The sequence below is a fragment of the Abramis brama genome (assembly GCF_963993115.1).
Source record: "Abramis brama genome assembly, chromosome: 25".
Lineage (NCBI taxonomy): Eukaryota > Metazoa > Chordata > Actinopteri > Cypriniformes > Leuciscidae > Abramis > Abramis brama.
Window position 1 is genome coordinate 19,403,843 of NC_139987.1, and position 13,953 is coordinate 19,417,795.

The 13,953-nt window shown below is 38.4% G+C and overlaps 2 protein-coding genes across 6 annotated transcripts in view; both read right to left on the reverse strand.

Annotated features, from left to right (window-relative positions):
- Positions 1-128: 128 nt before the first annotated feature.
- medag (mesenteric estrogen dependent adipogenesis) lies at positions 129-8,521 on the reverse strand. 2 transcript variants are annotated; one of them, XM_084104885.1, is made up of 5 exons: positions 8,207-8,521; positions 7,998-8,128; positions 1,485-1,600; positions 1,203-1,373; positions 129-1,125 (listed from the first exon to the last, which is right to left on the reverse strand). In XM_084104885.1, exons 1-5 carry the CDS (start codon positions 8,404-8,406, stop codon positions 1,105-1,107), a joined length of 639 nt encoding a protein of 212 aa, XP_083961011.1. In that variant the 5' UTR covers positions 8,407-8,521; the 3' UTR covers positions 129-1,104. The 2 variants fall into 2 exon arrangements, with proteins under 2 accessions (XP_083961011.1, XP_083961010.1); XM_084104884.1 differs by having other exon boundaries at positions 1,004-1,373; positions 8,207-8,519.
- Positions 8,522-9,876: 1,355 nt separating this feature from the next.
- The window catches only part of nipblb (NIPBL cohesin loading factor b), a 39,932-nt gene continuing 35,855 nt past the window's right edge, over positions 9,877-13,953 (reverse strand). For all 4 annotated transcript variants that reach the window (XM_084103878.1, XM_084103880.1, XM_084103881.1 and 1 more), the window contains exons 42-47: positions 13,320-13,520; positions 13,021-13,167; positions 12,217-12,551; positions 11,939-12,113; positions 11,066-11,236; positions 9,877-10,979 (exon numbers count right to left, since the gene is read on the reverse strand). In XM_084103878.1, the coding sequence (XP_083960004.1) occupies positions 10,614-10,979; positions 11,066-11,236; positions 11,939-12,113; positions 12,217-12,551; positions 13,021-13,167; positions 13,320-13,520 (1,395 nt within the window). In that variant the 3' untranslated portion in view covers positions 9,877-10,613. The remainder of the gene's footprint in view (positions 10,980-11,065; positions 11,237-11,938; positions 12,114-12,216; positions 12,552-13,020; positions 13,168-13,319; positions 13,521-13,953) is intronic.

The following is a 13,953-nucleotide window of genomic DNA, read 5'->3' on the forward strand; positions in this document are numbered from 1 at the left end:
ATCACAAGGCTGATTTTATTAGTACCATCCTAGTAAAAGAAATGTTTTAAAGGGGTCATATCATGTTTTTGTCCCCCTGGAGTCAACTTACAAGGTTAGTTTAGTTTAGTTTTGTTTTTTCATGACCATTTTCACCTCTCTCTGAACTTTAGATTTAAATTGTTCAGTTTTTTGGTACTGTGCCTTTAAACGTAACAAGTTCTGCTCATGCACTAGATTGCAGGTTTCCTGTGGGGTGAAATATAGTTCAGCAGAATCAACAGCCTCTTTGCAAAGTCTGCATTTGCATGACAGGAATACAAGATAGTAAAAGCTGAAATGTGTCGAGATCAGACTGACATAACAAGGGTCCTTGTTCAGTGTAAACTTTGCAAGTTTCTAACGATTCTCTGGAAGTACATGCAGAGCAGTTTTTGCTACACACAGCCAGAAACAGCACAAGAAATGTGTAAACTCAGAGGGTAATGTGATGTTTTGCTCTGTGTGTCATCAAAAATATGCAGAATTATCCAGCTTGCTCAAAGTCCCCCTGTAGTCGATAATTTTATCCCTTAAAACTAATCTTTAATCACTAAAATGAATTTTAATTTTAATTTTAAATTCAATTTCCTTGAAAAAAATTTCTTCATGCCTTAAAATAGCTTAAATGGAAACACCCTTGCCTCATTTAGTATACACAGTACTATGAATATGCAAATTAGCCCCGCCTCCACTCACACCAGCTCAAAGATCCACTCGTTGATAATATCACTCGCCTCATAATATGACCCATTTAAAGCAATCAATGTACTTACTGTGAAGTAACGAATGTAACCCATTTCAAAAAGTGCTGTAACTACCTTGAGTTTGTGAGTATTTATGAAATTGACCTTACTGCTTCAACAGAATTATAATTAAGATTAAATTCCTATGATCTCCATTTCTTTATGATCTTATGTATTATTGCTAACAAGAGCAAAAAAAATGTAAACCTTGTCTTTTAAGGTGCTTTAATGAATTACAGTTCCATAGCTCTCATGGTCTGCTCATCTTTGGGTTTTAATTCCACAGACTGAAGTTTTCAGTAGATGTTTGCAGTCTCGCACAACATTTTGGGCGTTGATCTCATCTCCCATGATAAGAGATCTGCAAAATCAGATTCCCAGTCACATTCTCAATACTATACACCCATCAGAGAGGCCTGCTGAATTATTAAAACACACCTTAAACTGTCGTTTGCTGAAGCCAAACCAGTAGGGAATGTCAAAAAGGGCATCCGAACGGTACTTGATGGTGAAATGCGTGTCTTTCCAGGTGGGTTTCACCTTTTCTGCATCAACAAGGATTTGAAAGTTCTCACCGACCCATCCCTGTAGTGCAGCACTAACATCAACCTTTACAAAAAAAAGCATTTACTTTTCAGGGGTTTTTTTTACCTTGCCAGTAAAATAACACTGAACCTGTAAATCATAAATCATTGAAAACAAATCTCCACCACAACTCACATCAACTGCATAGCTCTCTCCAGCAACAGATGAAATAGTCTGGTCCAAACCTCTCTCCATCTCCCATCTGATCATTGGATGACTGCCATTGATCGCCACCACGTAATATCTGAGAGCTACAGACAATAATAAGAAGGGTGAGGCATTTGACTTTACAAAATACAGTATGCAACTATGTCAAAGTTTAATGATGCCTTTGCTGATAACATTGTGACATATAGCTACATTGCATTTCCTATTGACTAATTTTTACCACTTTAGTGATGTTAATATCAATAAGACCATAAATATCACTGTTTCAAGTACATATTAGCACATATTAAAATGGAAACCATTTTTTTTGTTAAAGTTAAAGCAGGGTAGGCAATTTGTTTTATAAACACTTTTTTTTATTCTTGTTGAAACTCTCTTCACATCCTGATAGCAATCCATAATAGAAGTGGTCTAAATATTAAAACATGTACATATCTTCTGTGGAAGTCTCAGGACCAAAAAATGTTCGTCCAATCATTGCATTCGGTCCGAAAAGATGTCCTACCTGCCTGTCAACATACACTCCTGAACAAAATCTTAAGACCGGGGGAAGCATTCCAAGTTTTACGCATTTCGCGCTGGTGGATCATAACAGGGTTGTAAGTGCTGCTTCAAAATGCCAAAAGAAGAAACAGGAGCAAGACACAAAAAAATAGAGAGTAGGCAATTTATTGAAAACTGCATTTAAACTCAAACAGGCTGTTCATCAGCTGATCAAAAGTTTAAGACCATAGCCCAAAAATAAACCCACAACAGAACTAAAAGTGTCAAAAAAAGACTCAGTAGTGAGTAGCCCCCCCGTTCTTGTTGATCACTTCAAACACTCGCTTCGGCATGCTTGATGCGACTTTTTCCTGGAGGCTGCTGGGAACGTTGCTCCATGTGGTGAAGATGGCTTCACGAAGGGCATCCACGGTCTGGAACTGACGTCCGTTTTTGTAAACTTCCCTTGCCATCCATCCCCAAATGTTCTCAATGGGATTTAGATCAGGGGAACACGCAGGATGGTCCAAAAGAGCAACGTTATTCTCCTGGAAGAAGTTCTTCGTCAGGCGGGCGTTGTGAATTGCAGCGTTGTCCTGTTGAAAGACCCAGTCATTACCGCACAGACGGGGGCCCTCAGTCAAGAGGGATGCCCGCTGCAACAGATCCACATAGCCAGCCGCCGTTTGACGCCCCTGCACAACCTGAAGCTCCATTTTCCCATTGAAGGAAAAAGCACCCCAGATCATGATGGAGCCTCCTCCACTGTGCCGTGTAGAAAACATCTCCGGTGGGATCTCCTTGTCATGCCAGTAACGTTGGAAGCCATCAGGACCGTCCAGGTTAAATTTTTTCTCATCAGAGAATAAAACTTTCTTCCACCTTTCATTGTCCCATGTTTGGTGCTCCCTTGCAAATTCCAAACGGGCAAGTTTGTGGCGTGGGAGGAGACGTGGCCTTTGAATACGTTTTTTGTTCTTGAAGCCCTTCTCTCGCAGATGCCGTCTTATGGTTATTGGGCTGCAGTCAGCATCAGTAAGGGCCTTAATTTGGGTCAAGGATCGACCTGTGTCTTCACGGACAACCCGTCTGATCCTGCGGCTCAGTGCAGGTGAAATTTTTTTGGGTCTACCACTTGACTTTTTTGTCCCATAACTTTTAGGATCTTTTAAGAAATGTAAAATGACTGTCTTACTGCGTCCAACCTCGGCAGCGATGGCGCGTTGCGAGAGGCCTTGCTTGTGCAGCTCAACAATCCTGCCACGTTCAAAGAGAGAAAGCCTTTTTGCCTTTGCCATCAGGAGATCATGACAGTGTGACTGCCTGAAGAACAATGACATGAAAGCCATATTTTTGTGCAGATTTTACCTTTTTATGGCTATGGTCTTAAACTTTTGATCAGCTGATGAACAGCCTGTTTGAGTTTAAATGCCGTTTTCAATAAATTGCCTACTCTCTATTTTTTGTCTCTTGCTCCTGTTTCTTCTTTTGGCATTCTGAAGCAGTACTTACAACCCGGTTATGATCCACCAGCGCGAAATGCGAATACTTGCAATGTTTCCCCCGGTCTTAAGATTTTGTTCAGGAGTGTATGTATTTCCATACCACAATGCACCTGCTCACGCAGACATCACATGTAGTCATGCAGCCTGTTGTAGAGCTTATGCTGCATTCACACTATGTAACCACAATTATGAGATGGCAACAAGTGACGTTCTACCCGGAGCTGTTCACGTCCTCAGACTCAAGATTTATGTATTTCTGTAAATGAGGAAATTAATCTTCAGCAGTCAGGTGGTACAAGTCAGCGCTCTGTAAGTTGTTTACGTTCATTATTATTGTAATGTTATATGCTTTTTGAGATATAAGACATTTATCAGCCATCTCAGACTCTGCTGTGTGCGTTCATGTGTTTTGAAGGAGGCATGCCTTTAGGAGACGCTCTGATGGAGGCGGGTGGGATCTCATGCTTTCAAAACTAGCTTGCTATAGATAGATTTACGATGACGTCACATTTCTCCCGCAACTCCTTACGGCGCCATCTTGTGTGTCAAGTGGGTCAAGCGTTTGTGTTACGGAGCATGATAATATCCTGAATCGGCATTATTCTGAACATGAAAATCATACGATTATTCTCTGTTTGGCTGGAGTCAATGTTCAGTGCTGCTCTTGTGAACATTTAGAGGTTTTGTGCTCTGGAGATGTGACACTTTATCTAATCATTTCCAAGATGGGCTAGCTAAATTGCGCTAGCTCTCATCGGCTGTCAAATCGCTGTACCCAGGCGGCTACTATCGACACAGCCCTTGAGAGGTGTTGGCTGGGCAGAAGCACACTCTGACGATTGTCCACCTTCATCACTTTCTCTGTGGCCACATCGCTCCATGGCTGCTCCATCTCTCTCCTACACTAAATTAGTTCGGAGCGTCGTGTTGTTGTTGTTTTTTTTACCCAGATGGTGTTGTATTGACACTGAGTCTAAATGTACCGTATAATAAGGGCTGTGCAGATATCAGCCGCCTGGCTACAGCGATGTGAACCGTCAATGCAGGGCTCCAGACTAACTTTTCCACGAGGGAGAGAGAGCAAGACAGCGCTTAGTTTGGAGACGGTGAAGTCTTGTTTACACTTTCGCCTGGCTCCGAAGAGAGAGGGAGTGCGCGCGCGCGACCGGCTCTCTCTCTCTCTCTTTCTGCTCGTTCTTTCAGTTAAACACAATAAGTTAATCTACATTACTCACCGATCATTCACTTTGGCGGGCGCTAAAACAAGTTCAATGCAGGAGAATTCATGCGTGAATTTAACTGAGTAGTACATGACCATGCACTCGCACAAATGCGACCACATAAAATTTTAACTCGCACATTCTAACAAAATAATTGTATGCTTCCAGAGACTTTCTTCCTCTTAATTCGTCAAAAGTGTACGCACTAACGGTGTGGATGAGATACTTGGCAATGTCCATTTCCTGAATATCGGGGTACGCCGCAGGATTAGCCTACATAACCAGTCCTCTTTCGACATTGTGTAAGGATCCTTTCCATCGATATAACTCAATTTCTCATCATATCTTGCCTTGCAAACATCGTCTAATGTGTCCCTGTAAATAACCTTCACCTTGTCGCCAGGTTTGGAGGAATTTGTCATCGTTATCTCAACACAAAAGAGTCAAAAATACTTTAAATTAACTGGCTTTCTATTAATGCAGCACAGTGAATGAGCCGTGTCTCCCAGTGGCTTACTGACAGCTTTGACACACAACATGGCGGCGCGCCGCATAGGATAATGGGTAATTCGAGAAACGGAAACCCATCTATTGCCTAGCCCGGGGGTCGGCAGCCCGCGGCTCTTAAGCGCCGCCCTAGTGGCTCCTTGGAGCTTTTTCAAAAATATGAAAATGGAAAAAATATTTTTTGTTTTAATATAATTTCTGTAGGAGGAAAAACATGACAAACATTCTAACCCTTTCGCACGTACGATCACATCGGTGTGATTAGAACGGTCAGACGTGATCAACTGCTAAATTCAAATGTGCTTTCGCGCGTTGGCTGGCGCTGAGCCAGAGACAGGCGCACTCAGAGCTGTCATATATCACAACTTTTCAGTGTTTTCAACCACATAATGTTTATTTTAGGTTTCAGACATATAAGTACTAAAAAAACAATACATTTAGAGTTTGTAAAATACACACTGATGTTAAAGGAAGAGGCAATAATAATCCTTTACATTATAATTAGACACGTTTTATTCATATCAGATACACATTGTGTAAGTAACTTTAAAGTTTACTCTATTCTTCTCCCAGTTCACCAGCCACTTACTTTTATGTATTTCGGGAGAAGTGGATGAATTCACCTGTTGTAAATCCAACAGATCCGATTCTCTGAACTGCGTCTGCGGCACAAACTAAGATGGCGGCGCCCATCGCGCATACAGCTCAACTAACGCGATCGTTATAAAGGTGTTTAAACAACAATATACTTCCACTTGCATATATTTGATAGGGGTGGGAATTGGCAAAAATGTGACGATTCGATAGTATTGCGATATTTGGCCCACGATTCAATATTATTGCGATTCTTAACATATTGCGATACAGCAAGTATTGCGATTCGATTCTGCGATATATTGCGATTCATGCCCCCATATTATTCAAAGGCTTTACAAAAAATGAGGAAAATAAGACTGCTCAACTCACTTCAAATGTCACATTTAATTCTGTGAACATTATCTTGTACACATTAACTGAAGTGCAAAAACGTTTATATATATAATTCCTACAAAAATCAGCTTATCATTGTAAAATGGCACAGCTTTTTATATATCGAAATTATATTTTATATATCTATTTAATGATATAACTTCAGTAATTAGATCTAAAACTTGATAATCATGCATGAATGCATATGTCATTTTAACTGAACTTAAACTCAACTGGGGGTGCTTAAGATATTGTTGGTCATTCAGTGTTTCTGTAAAAAAAAAAAAAAAGATAATAGTAATTATTATTAAAAGATAATCCTACTATTAATTCTACTACTAATATTGACAATATACAACCATAGTCTATAAAAAATATATATATATATATATATATATATATACACATATATATATATATATATATATATATATATATATATATAGGCCTACAACACATGAGCTGCTGCGTTCATGAATGTTAATCACCTTGACAGCGTTCGTTCGCTCTGATTTTCTGAAATTAAAAGATTGCCGTTTGCGCATTAGTTCCGCCCACTACAGGAGAAACTCTCTTCTGGTTGTTTTTAAAAGCTGAATAATCCCAGATCAACTCAATTATTTTGACAGGAAAATACAAACAAGAATATCGCTTACACGTAGCACGTCGATTTTGCGTGGTATAATGTAAGACTCTCTCTCGCTCTCTTTGAGTGCGTGAGAGAAACGCGACGGCGGCAAGCGCGCGCCTGTCACACACAGGTAAGCAGAGAATGATCGCTTGACGGAGAGCGAAACTCTCAAGCGCTCAGTCAGTGTTCAGCGAGTGGAAATATATCTATGCTAAACTTATAGGCTACTTGGCATCTACATTTTCATTTGAATTTCCTGTTGAATGCACGACAACAAAGTACCGCAATAAGCGCTTCATTGTGGATGTAATACGCAGATGTAAACTATCAGAGTAAACTCCGAGAAAACCCGAAAGTAAAACAGATAATTATATAATTAAATATTGCGATACTTGGCGCTACTGTATCGATATAATTGCTTGTGCAAAATATCGCGATACTGAACAGAATCGATTTTTTCCCCCACCACTAATATTTGACAATCGGAATATCAGATATGTCATGCCATATCTAACAAATTTGTGAATATTTTGAATACAAAAGGAAAAATGACATAAAAGCAGATCATCATTCATTCAGCGCTGTTGTTGCTGCGGTGTGTCACGTGACACGCAATGACGCGTCATCATGGAAACCATAAAGTGACACATTGGGGTCAGTCAGAATATTTTAAACTTACGTGTGAAAGGGTTAAGTTTTTCAACGTTGTAAAAATAATACACGAATAAATAAAACGAAACATAATACATTAAAATTATAATGGAAGTTAAACTTAAAGCACGATCGTACAGCAGAGTAGTCACGTGGTGCGTCATTCTCTCCAGGATGCGCTGCAGGGAAAATAAACATTTAATCATGGATGCTCATTATGTATTTGTAGCCTACTTATCATTTTGATACTAGGGGGCTAATAAAGCTAAGACACTTACAGCATGTGTTGCCTTCATTATAAGGCTTATATAAGGCTTTTAATTTTTTGCGGCTTCAGACAGATGTTTTTTGTTGTTTTTTTGGTCCAATATGGCTCTTTCAGCATTTTGGGTTGCCGACCCCTGGCCTAGCCCCTAAGAAATTGCCTACCCTACCTTTAATTGCTGAGTTAATTTAAAGAAGCAGGTCAAAGACTTTAACTGTGTGAAATATTAATAGCAATAATAAATCATACCTGGAACATCTCTGTTTCTCTTTTCTTCTACCGTCGTGTTGGAGCATGCAGACACCAGAATGTATATTGTCATTGAGGTAAGTTTTCGTCTCAAATCTGTGTACTCTCCCAAAGTACGTACCGTGATTTCCCTAAAATTGCCATGAAGAGTTACAAAATGCAAGCTATATCTAAACATGTATAATATGACGTTATTTGAATCCATTTACCTTCCTGGAGAATTACAGAAAATGATGTTTCCTTTGCTAGACTGGATTTCATCGATGAACACGCAGCTGTTCTCCTGATCCCACTTCACGACTGTGCAGCCCGCGCGACGCTCGGCACTGAATCCACGAGGAGGGCTGTTTAAAAAAGACTCGAGCTCGATAACGTCCATAACAACCCGCGAAATGGTGTTTTGACGCATGCTATTTCTTTTTTAACTTCTTGAGGACAGAACGAGTGGTCGTCCAGCTCATGAGTAGCCCTTTGCTTTGGTTCTTTTGGTGGGCGTGGAGCTGGTTTATGAATCTGTGGGCATCAAAAGAACTTGAGTCATAGCTCAGTAGAAGTTTAACATTGTGACGTGAAGTTCGAGTTTTATCACGTGTCATTCTGATAAATAGCTGGGTTAATTAACCCAGTTCTCTTTTTAAACAGCAAACAAAGTTGTAAATCAAGGGTACATTTTGTGATTTAGTACATATTTCCATTAGTCACTTCAGGTCAGTAACAGACTGAGGTTCAAAAAAAAAGTGTGTTACTTTCGGAAAATATAAGTCATTCCCATGCAGGAAAAAACAGCTTAAACCAGTCTAAGATGCTTTGCAGACTACGAAGCTGATGTGTGGATGGTTTCAGAGAGGTTTGTGTACGTTTTAGGCTGAAATACCCATCTGAACACCAGTTTGGCCAGGCTGGAACATATGATCATCCAAAGAAGTATATTGATAGTTGTTTGATAGTTTTAACTTAGTTACAGTGTCAGTTTTACATTAGCCACACAAAATACCCATATTTTTTCCCCTATTTAATTATCATTTCCCACTTACTCAAGGCAGGCAATGATGGTGCAGGTTTTCCACATTTTCAAGCTGTTCCAACTCCAGCTGGTTTAGACGGTTGAACAAACTACAAGACAGAGGAGCTAGTAGGCCATGTGACCTGGTTAACCACAGCACAGCTCGAACATATTGACCAAATTTTAGAATGCAGACCTGCTATTTCCAGTAAAATATTACCATTGGGTTATCTCAGTTTCTTATTAAATGATAAATAACTAGGTACAACACCATTCAAATTTTGGGGTCAGGACACTTAAAAATAAGAAATTAATAATTTTATTCAACAAATATGCATTGAATTGATCAAACGTGACAGTAAAAACATTTATAATGTTATAAAACCACACGTTTTTTTGTCATTGATAATGTTTTTTGAGCATAAAAGCAGCATATTAGAATGATTTCTGAAGGATCATGTGACACTGAAGACTGGAGTAACAATGCTGAAAATTCAGCTTTGCCATCACAGGAATAAATTACATTTTAAAATATATTAAAATAGAAAAGAGTTGTTTTGAATAGTAATTTTTCACAATATTAGTTTTTACTGTATTTTTGATCAAATAAATGCAGCCCTTGTGAGCATGAGAGACTTTCAAAAACATTTTTTTTTTTAAAAACTTACCAACACTAAGTAGTGTATACGTATGCAGATATCTACGATAAATCTTAACATTAAGTCATAAAATGCACAGAAAAAAGCCAACAGCACCTTTACAAATGTTGTTTTTTTTAAATCATTTCAAAAAACAACTATAAGGTTACCTTATCTTTTAAAAATAATTAATAATTCCGAAGATGTAAAAATCAAAGTCAAATGCAAACAAGACAAATAACAAAGAAGTAAAAAATTTATTGCAGTATTTGCTCCTCCACACATGCTGGGGTTCCCTTGTCCCGCTGTGGGGTGTAGAGACCCAAACTCTGACCCAATACATCAAAATCTACATTTACAAAAAAAACTCCCTTCCATGTCGGCAAAAGATACTGCATGCTCTGCTTTAACTCAATAAATTATGTCCAGGAAACTCCATTTTACAGCACAAAAGAAGTAAAACATAAAGCAGAGGAGATGTTTAAAAGTTTATTTCCCTGGAAACGGAGCTAAGCTAAAGAAATCCATCCGGTGCTAGGTTAAACTCCAAGGTCACTTTATTAAGAACATCAACAGACTAATTTCCAACATTCACTTTAGGTTTATTTCTTTAAACAGATTTTTTTTTGTCAGAGATATAAACATTTTTTGTTTCTGTTTTGTGTTAAACTATGATACAGTGGAGGGGAAAAAAAATTCAAACAACCAAGTTGCTGCAGAACAGCGAAGGAGCTCCATTTCATTCTTTTCCGTTTAACTTAAAGATGTACAGGATTCACATCTACATTTTCCAAAACAGACCACCCTTTTAAAGCCGTCGGTCCTTAATTCGACCAGTTCCGCACTGGATCTTAAAACCTGTGAGTCTGTAGTACTTTTCTCTCCAACTTAAGTTTACAAAACGTTGAATCCTGATGAAGTTTGGCTGCTGAGAGTTTGTTGGGTGCAACAGTTCGGGAGTTATTACAGATTTAATTAGCTGGAAGTTCCTTCCTTGGCTGCGTACAGTGAACGTAAAGTCTGCACTACTTTGTTGGTCAGTTTGTGCGCGCTCGTCAAGGCAATTTTCTTGTAAATAATGTCAGACTCCTTTATAGTGTCCACCCAAGGCACCAGTTTACGTCCGTCACGTTTCTTGGCCTCCGCCCAGGTACCAGAGTACGATCCGGCCATCCAGCGAATGCTGTAGCCTGTGCTTGTCTTCTGAATAACACGTGCTATCTGCGGCCGGTCCTTATACTTGGGGCAGCAGATAGCGATGACGTCCTTGGCGTTTACCGTTGAGTTCATGTGACCTGATGCCTCTGCGGAATCTCCGCCTCTCCTGGATTTCCGTGACGACTAGAATTGAACAAACAAATGGAGGTTTAAAGTGACGGTAACACCGAGATGCAAGACATCAAGAGTCAAATAAAAAGCTTTCTTACCCCAGGAGCCTTTTCGTCCGCATCACTGTCGTCATCGTACGAGTCAGCAGCATTATTCTTGGGGCTGGAGCCTCCTAGTAGAGAAGTGATGGCTTTATTTCTCGCGTGGGCTGAAGCCTCACCCTCCTCCTCTTCCTCATCTGGGTCCAAGTGTTCCATCAGTACTTTAAACTGGAGAGTAAACAAGTTAGAGATGGTGAGTTAGATTCATTGTTGTGAGTCAGTTTAATAAAACAAAGTCTTTCTTTTTTCATACTGTTTATTAAAATGTTGCAAACAGTGTTATTTTAGTATTATTTAGATATTTTATTTTTATATTTTCAGTTTAATTTTAAGTTTTAGTCATTTGTGCTTGCCATTTTTTATTAGTTTTAGTAATACTAGTACTAACTTAACCATTTTTTTTTTCATTTAGATGCCAAGAAACATTTCTAATACTCATTTAGATAAGTTTTTCATCTAATATATTTAATTTTATTTCAGCTTCACAGCGAAAATGATTTTCAATAGTTGTAGTTAATATCAACACTTGCTTTAAATGTTGGAAAATTGTTATGCTCGTATATAAAACTACACAATAAGCCATATTTTCATATTATGAATATGTTCAATTATTAAATAATTCTTTCTAGTCTTTTAATGAAAACAAGTCTTGATTATTTGGCTGAAGAAAAAAGCTATCCATTTCATTTTTGAGCCACTTTAAGCAAATAAATAAATAGAGATGATCAAAAATATTAGCAATAATAAAATACATTTTTAAAAATACCAAAACATTTTAAATATATTCAGACATAATCATTTAGCTGCACCTAAACAGCACCTAATTATGAGGCAAAATACAAATCAAAAGAGGAAAATCAGAATGTTTACATCTAAATATTGTCTGACGACTCTCCTCTTGACATCGTAAGTTAGATCTGCATTGGACAGGCTGTTCGTCAGGTAGTCCAATGTCTGCCGTGGGTTGAAATGCACATTGGCCTTCCTGTTTACAGCCTTGTCATAAACTTTTGCAGATTCTGTAGGCGAGTACTTCAGAATTTTACTGCAGGAAGAGGGAAAAAAGGCATTCGTTATGAAGCCAGTGACCATTAACATATTAGTTATTTCCAGAGCAGAAAGCATTTGGACTAGCAGTTCAAGCTCACCTGTCAGAGAAGCCGTAGAGGTTCTTAAGGTGCTGCTTGAGCATCAGGAGCAGCAGGATGCCCTGAGAGGCATTGGCAAAGTCCAATAAGGGATTGGGATTGTCAGGAAGACGCAGCATCACCTTGTCCACATCCTCTAAGTCGAGGTCTGAATCAGAGTCTGAGTTCACTGCAGCAGCTCGCTTGGGTTTCTTGGGTCGACGAATGACATCGTCATCACTGCTATCACTGCTGCTTTCCCTGCTACTCTCATCCTCTTCTTCAGAGCCATATTTTTTCCCTCTCTTTTTCTTCTTTTCCTTCTTTTCCCGTGGTCTTGGCTCTTTCAGCAAAGACTGCAATACAAGGCAGGTTTGTTAGAAAAATGAATGTCAGCTCAGCTCACAAAAAAAGTCAAGAGTGAAAGATGCAGCAACCCTGTTAGCAAAATCTAAATACACTTTAAAATCTCTGTTGTTATTGTTAACAAAATATAAAACTGTTAAAAATCATGAAATAAAGCTCAAATAAAAATTTCATATAAATAATAGATGAAAAACTAAAATGTCCTAAAACAATTAAAGCTAACACTGAATTAAAATAAATATATATATATAAATATAAATTTAAAAGACAATTAAAAATGAATAAACACTACAATAGTATGTTTAGAAAAAAAATGTTTTTGTAAAACTATGCTAGAAAAATATTTCTAAAATAAAATTCTAAAATACAAACCATAAAAACAAAAAAGTATATATATATAAAAAAGAGTTTGGATTCAAATTTGACCAACATAAATCTACTGTTCAGATAGCAACGCACCTCTTTGAAAGACTGCAGCAGATTGCTGCCAGACACAGACAGTGTGATGTCTACATGGTGCATAATGAACAGCGGCTCTTCCTGACTCTGATATGGGAAGCAGGCGAGATTGTCTGCGATAAATAACAGCATGTTCACGTCCGACTTCTGCATGAGAAGAAAACAAAATAGCATTATTAAAGGCCTCCAAAACACAAACCACTCAAAAAGGCTAACGCTATAGGGAAGCATAAACTCTAGTTACCAATGATATTACAAATGGAAACAAGAGTAACATATGATGCAAAACGGTCACTAACTGCATTGTCGTCAAACAGGTTGAGCAGCGAGATGAGGAAAGCCCTTCGGTGTTGCCTGTTTCCGCGCACCATGGTGTAGAGGTGAGAGCAAAGAGCCGCGTTGGTCTCATCCAGTCGGAAACCCCTGATTACCGTGTCCTTTGAACCCACGATGGCTTGCTGCACCTGATAGGACATCTTCATACCCGCAACAGCCTTCATCTGTTTAGATAGCACATAGTTAGTTTAATAGGGCTATGTAAAAAAATATTGATTTCCCGATTTTAATCGGTCTTATGAAATCCCAAGAATCGATCTTTTAGTCTATGCTGTTTTCAGATGATGAATGAACAGAACATTCATCATTCATAGCGTGCCCCCCATCCAATAAATGTCCATAAACTTGTTAGTCAGCAAGAAAAATTAACTGATGAAATATTTTTGCTAAATATATGCACCATATTACATATTCATTTATATATTTATATATATATACACAGTGAGGAAAATAATTATTTGAACACCCTGCTATTTTGCAAGTTCTCCCACTTAGAAATCATGGAGGGGTCTGAAATTGTCATCGTAGGTGCATGTCCACTGTGAGAGACATAATCTAAAAAAAAAAATCGAGAAATCACAATGTATGATTTTTTAA

What these genes read in the sequence shown, in the direction of transcription:
- medag (XM_084104884.1), bottom strand. Translation starts at nt 8,406, where the DNA reads ATGCGTCAAAACACCATTTCGCGGGTTGTTATGGACGTTATCGAGCTC. An exon ending in TTCTGTAATTCTCCAGGAAG is followed by an intron (nt 8,129 to 8,206) that starts GTAAATGGATTC and finishes TGGCAATTTTAG; the next exon opens with GGAAATCACGGTACGTACTT. An exon ending in GAGAGAGCTATGCAGTTGAT is followed by an intron (nt 1,374 to 1,484) that starts GTGAGTTGTGGT and finishes TTTTTTGTAAAG; the next exon opens with GTTGATGTTAGTGCTGCACT.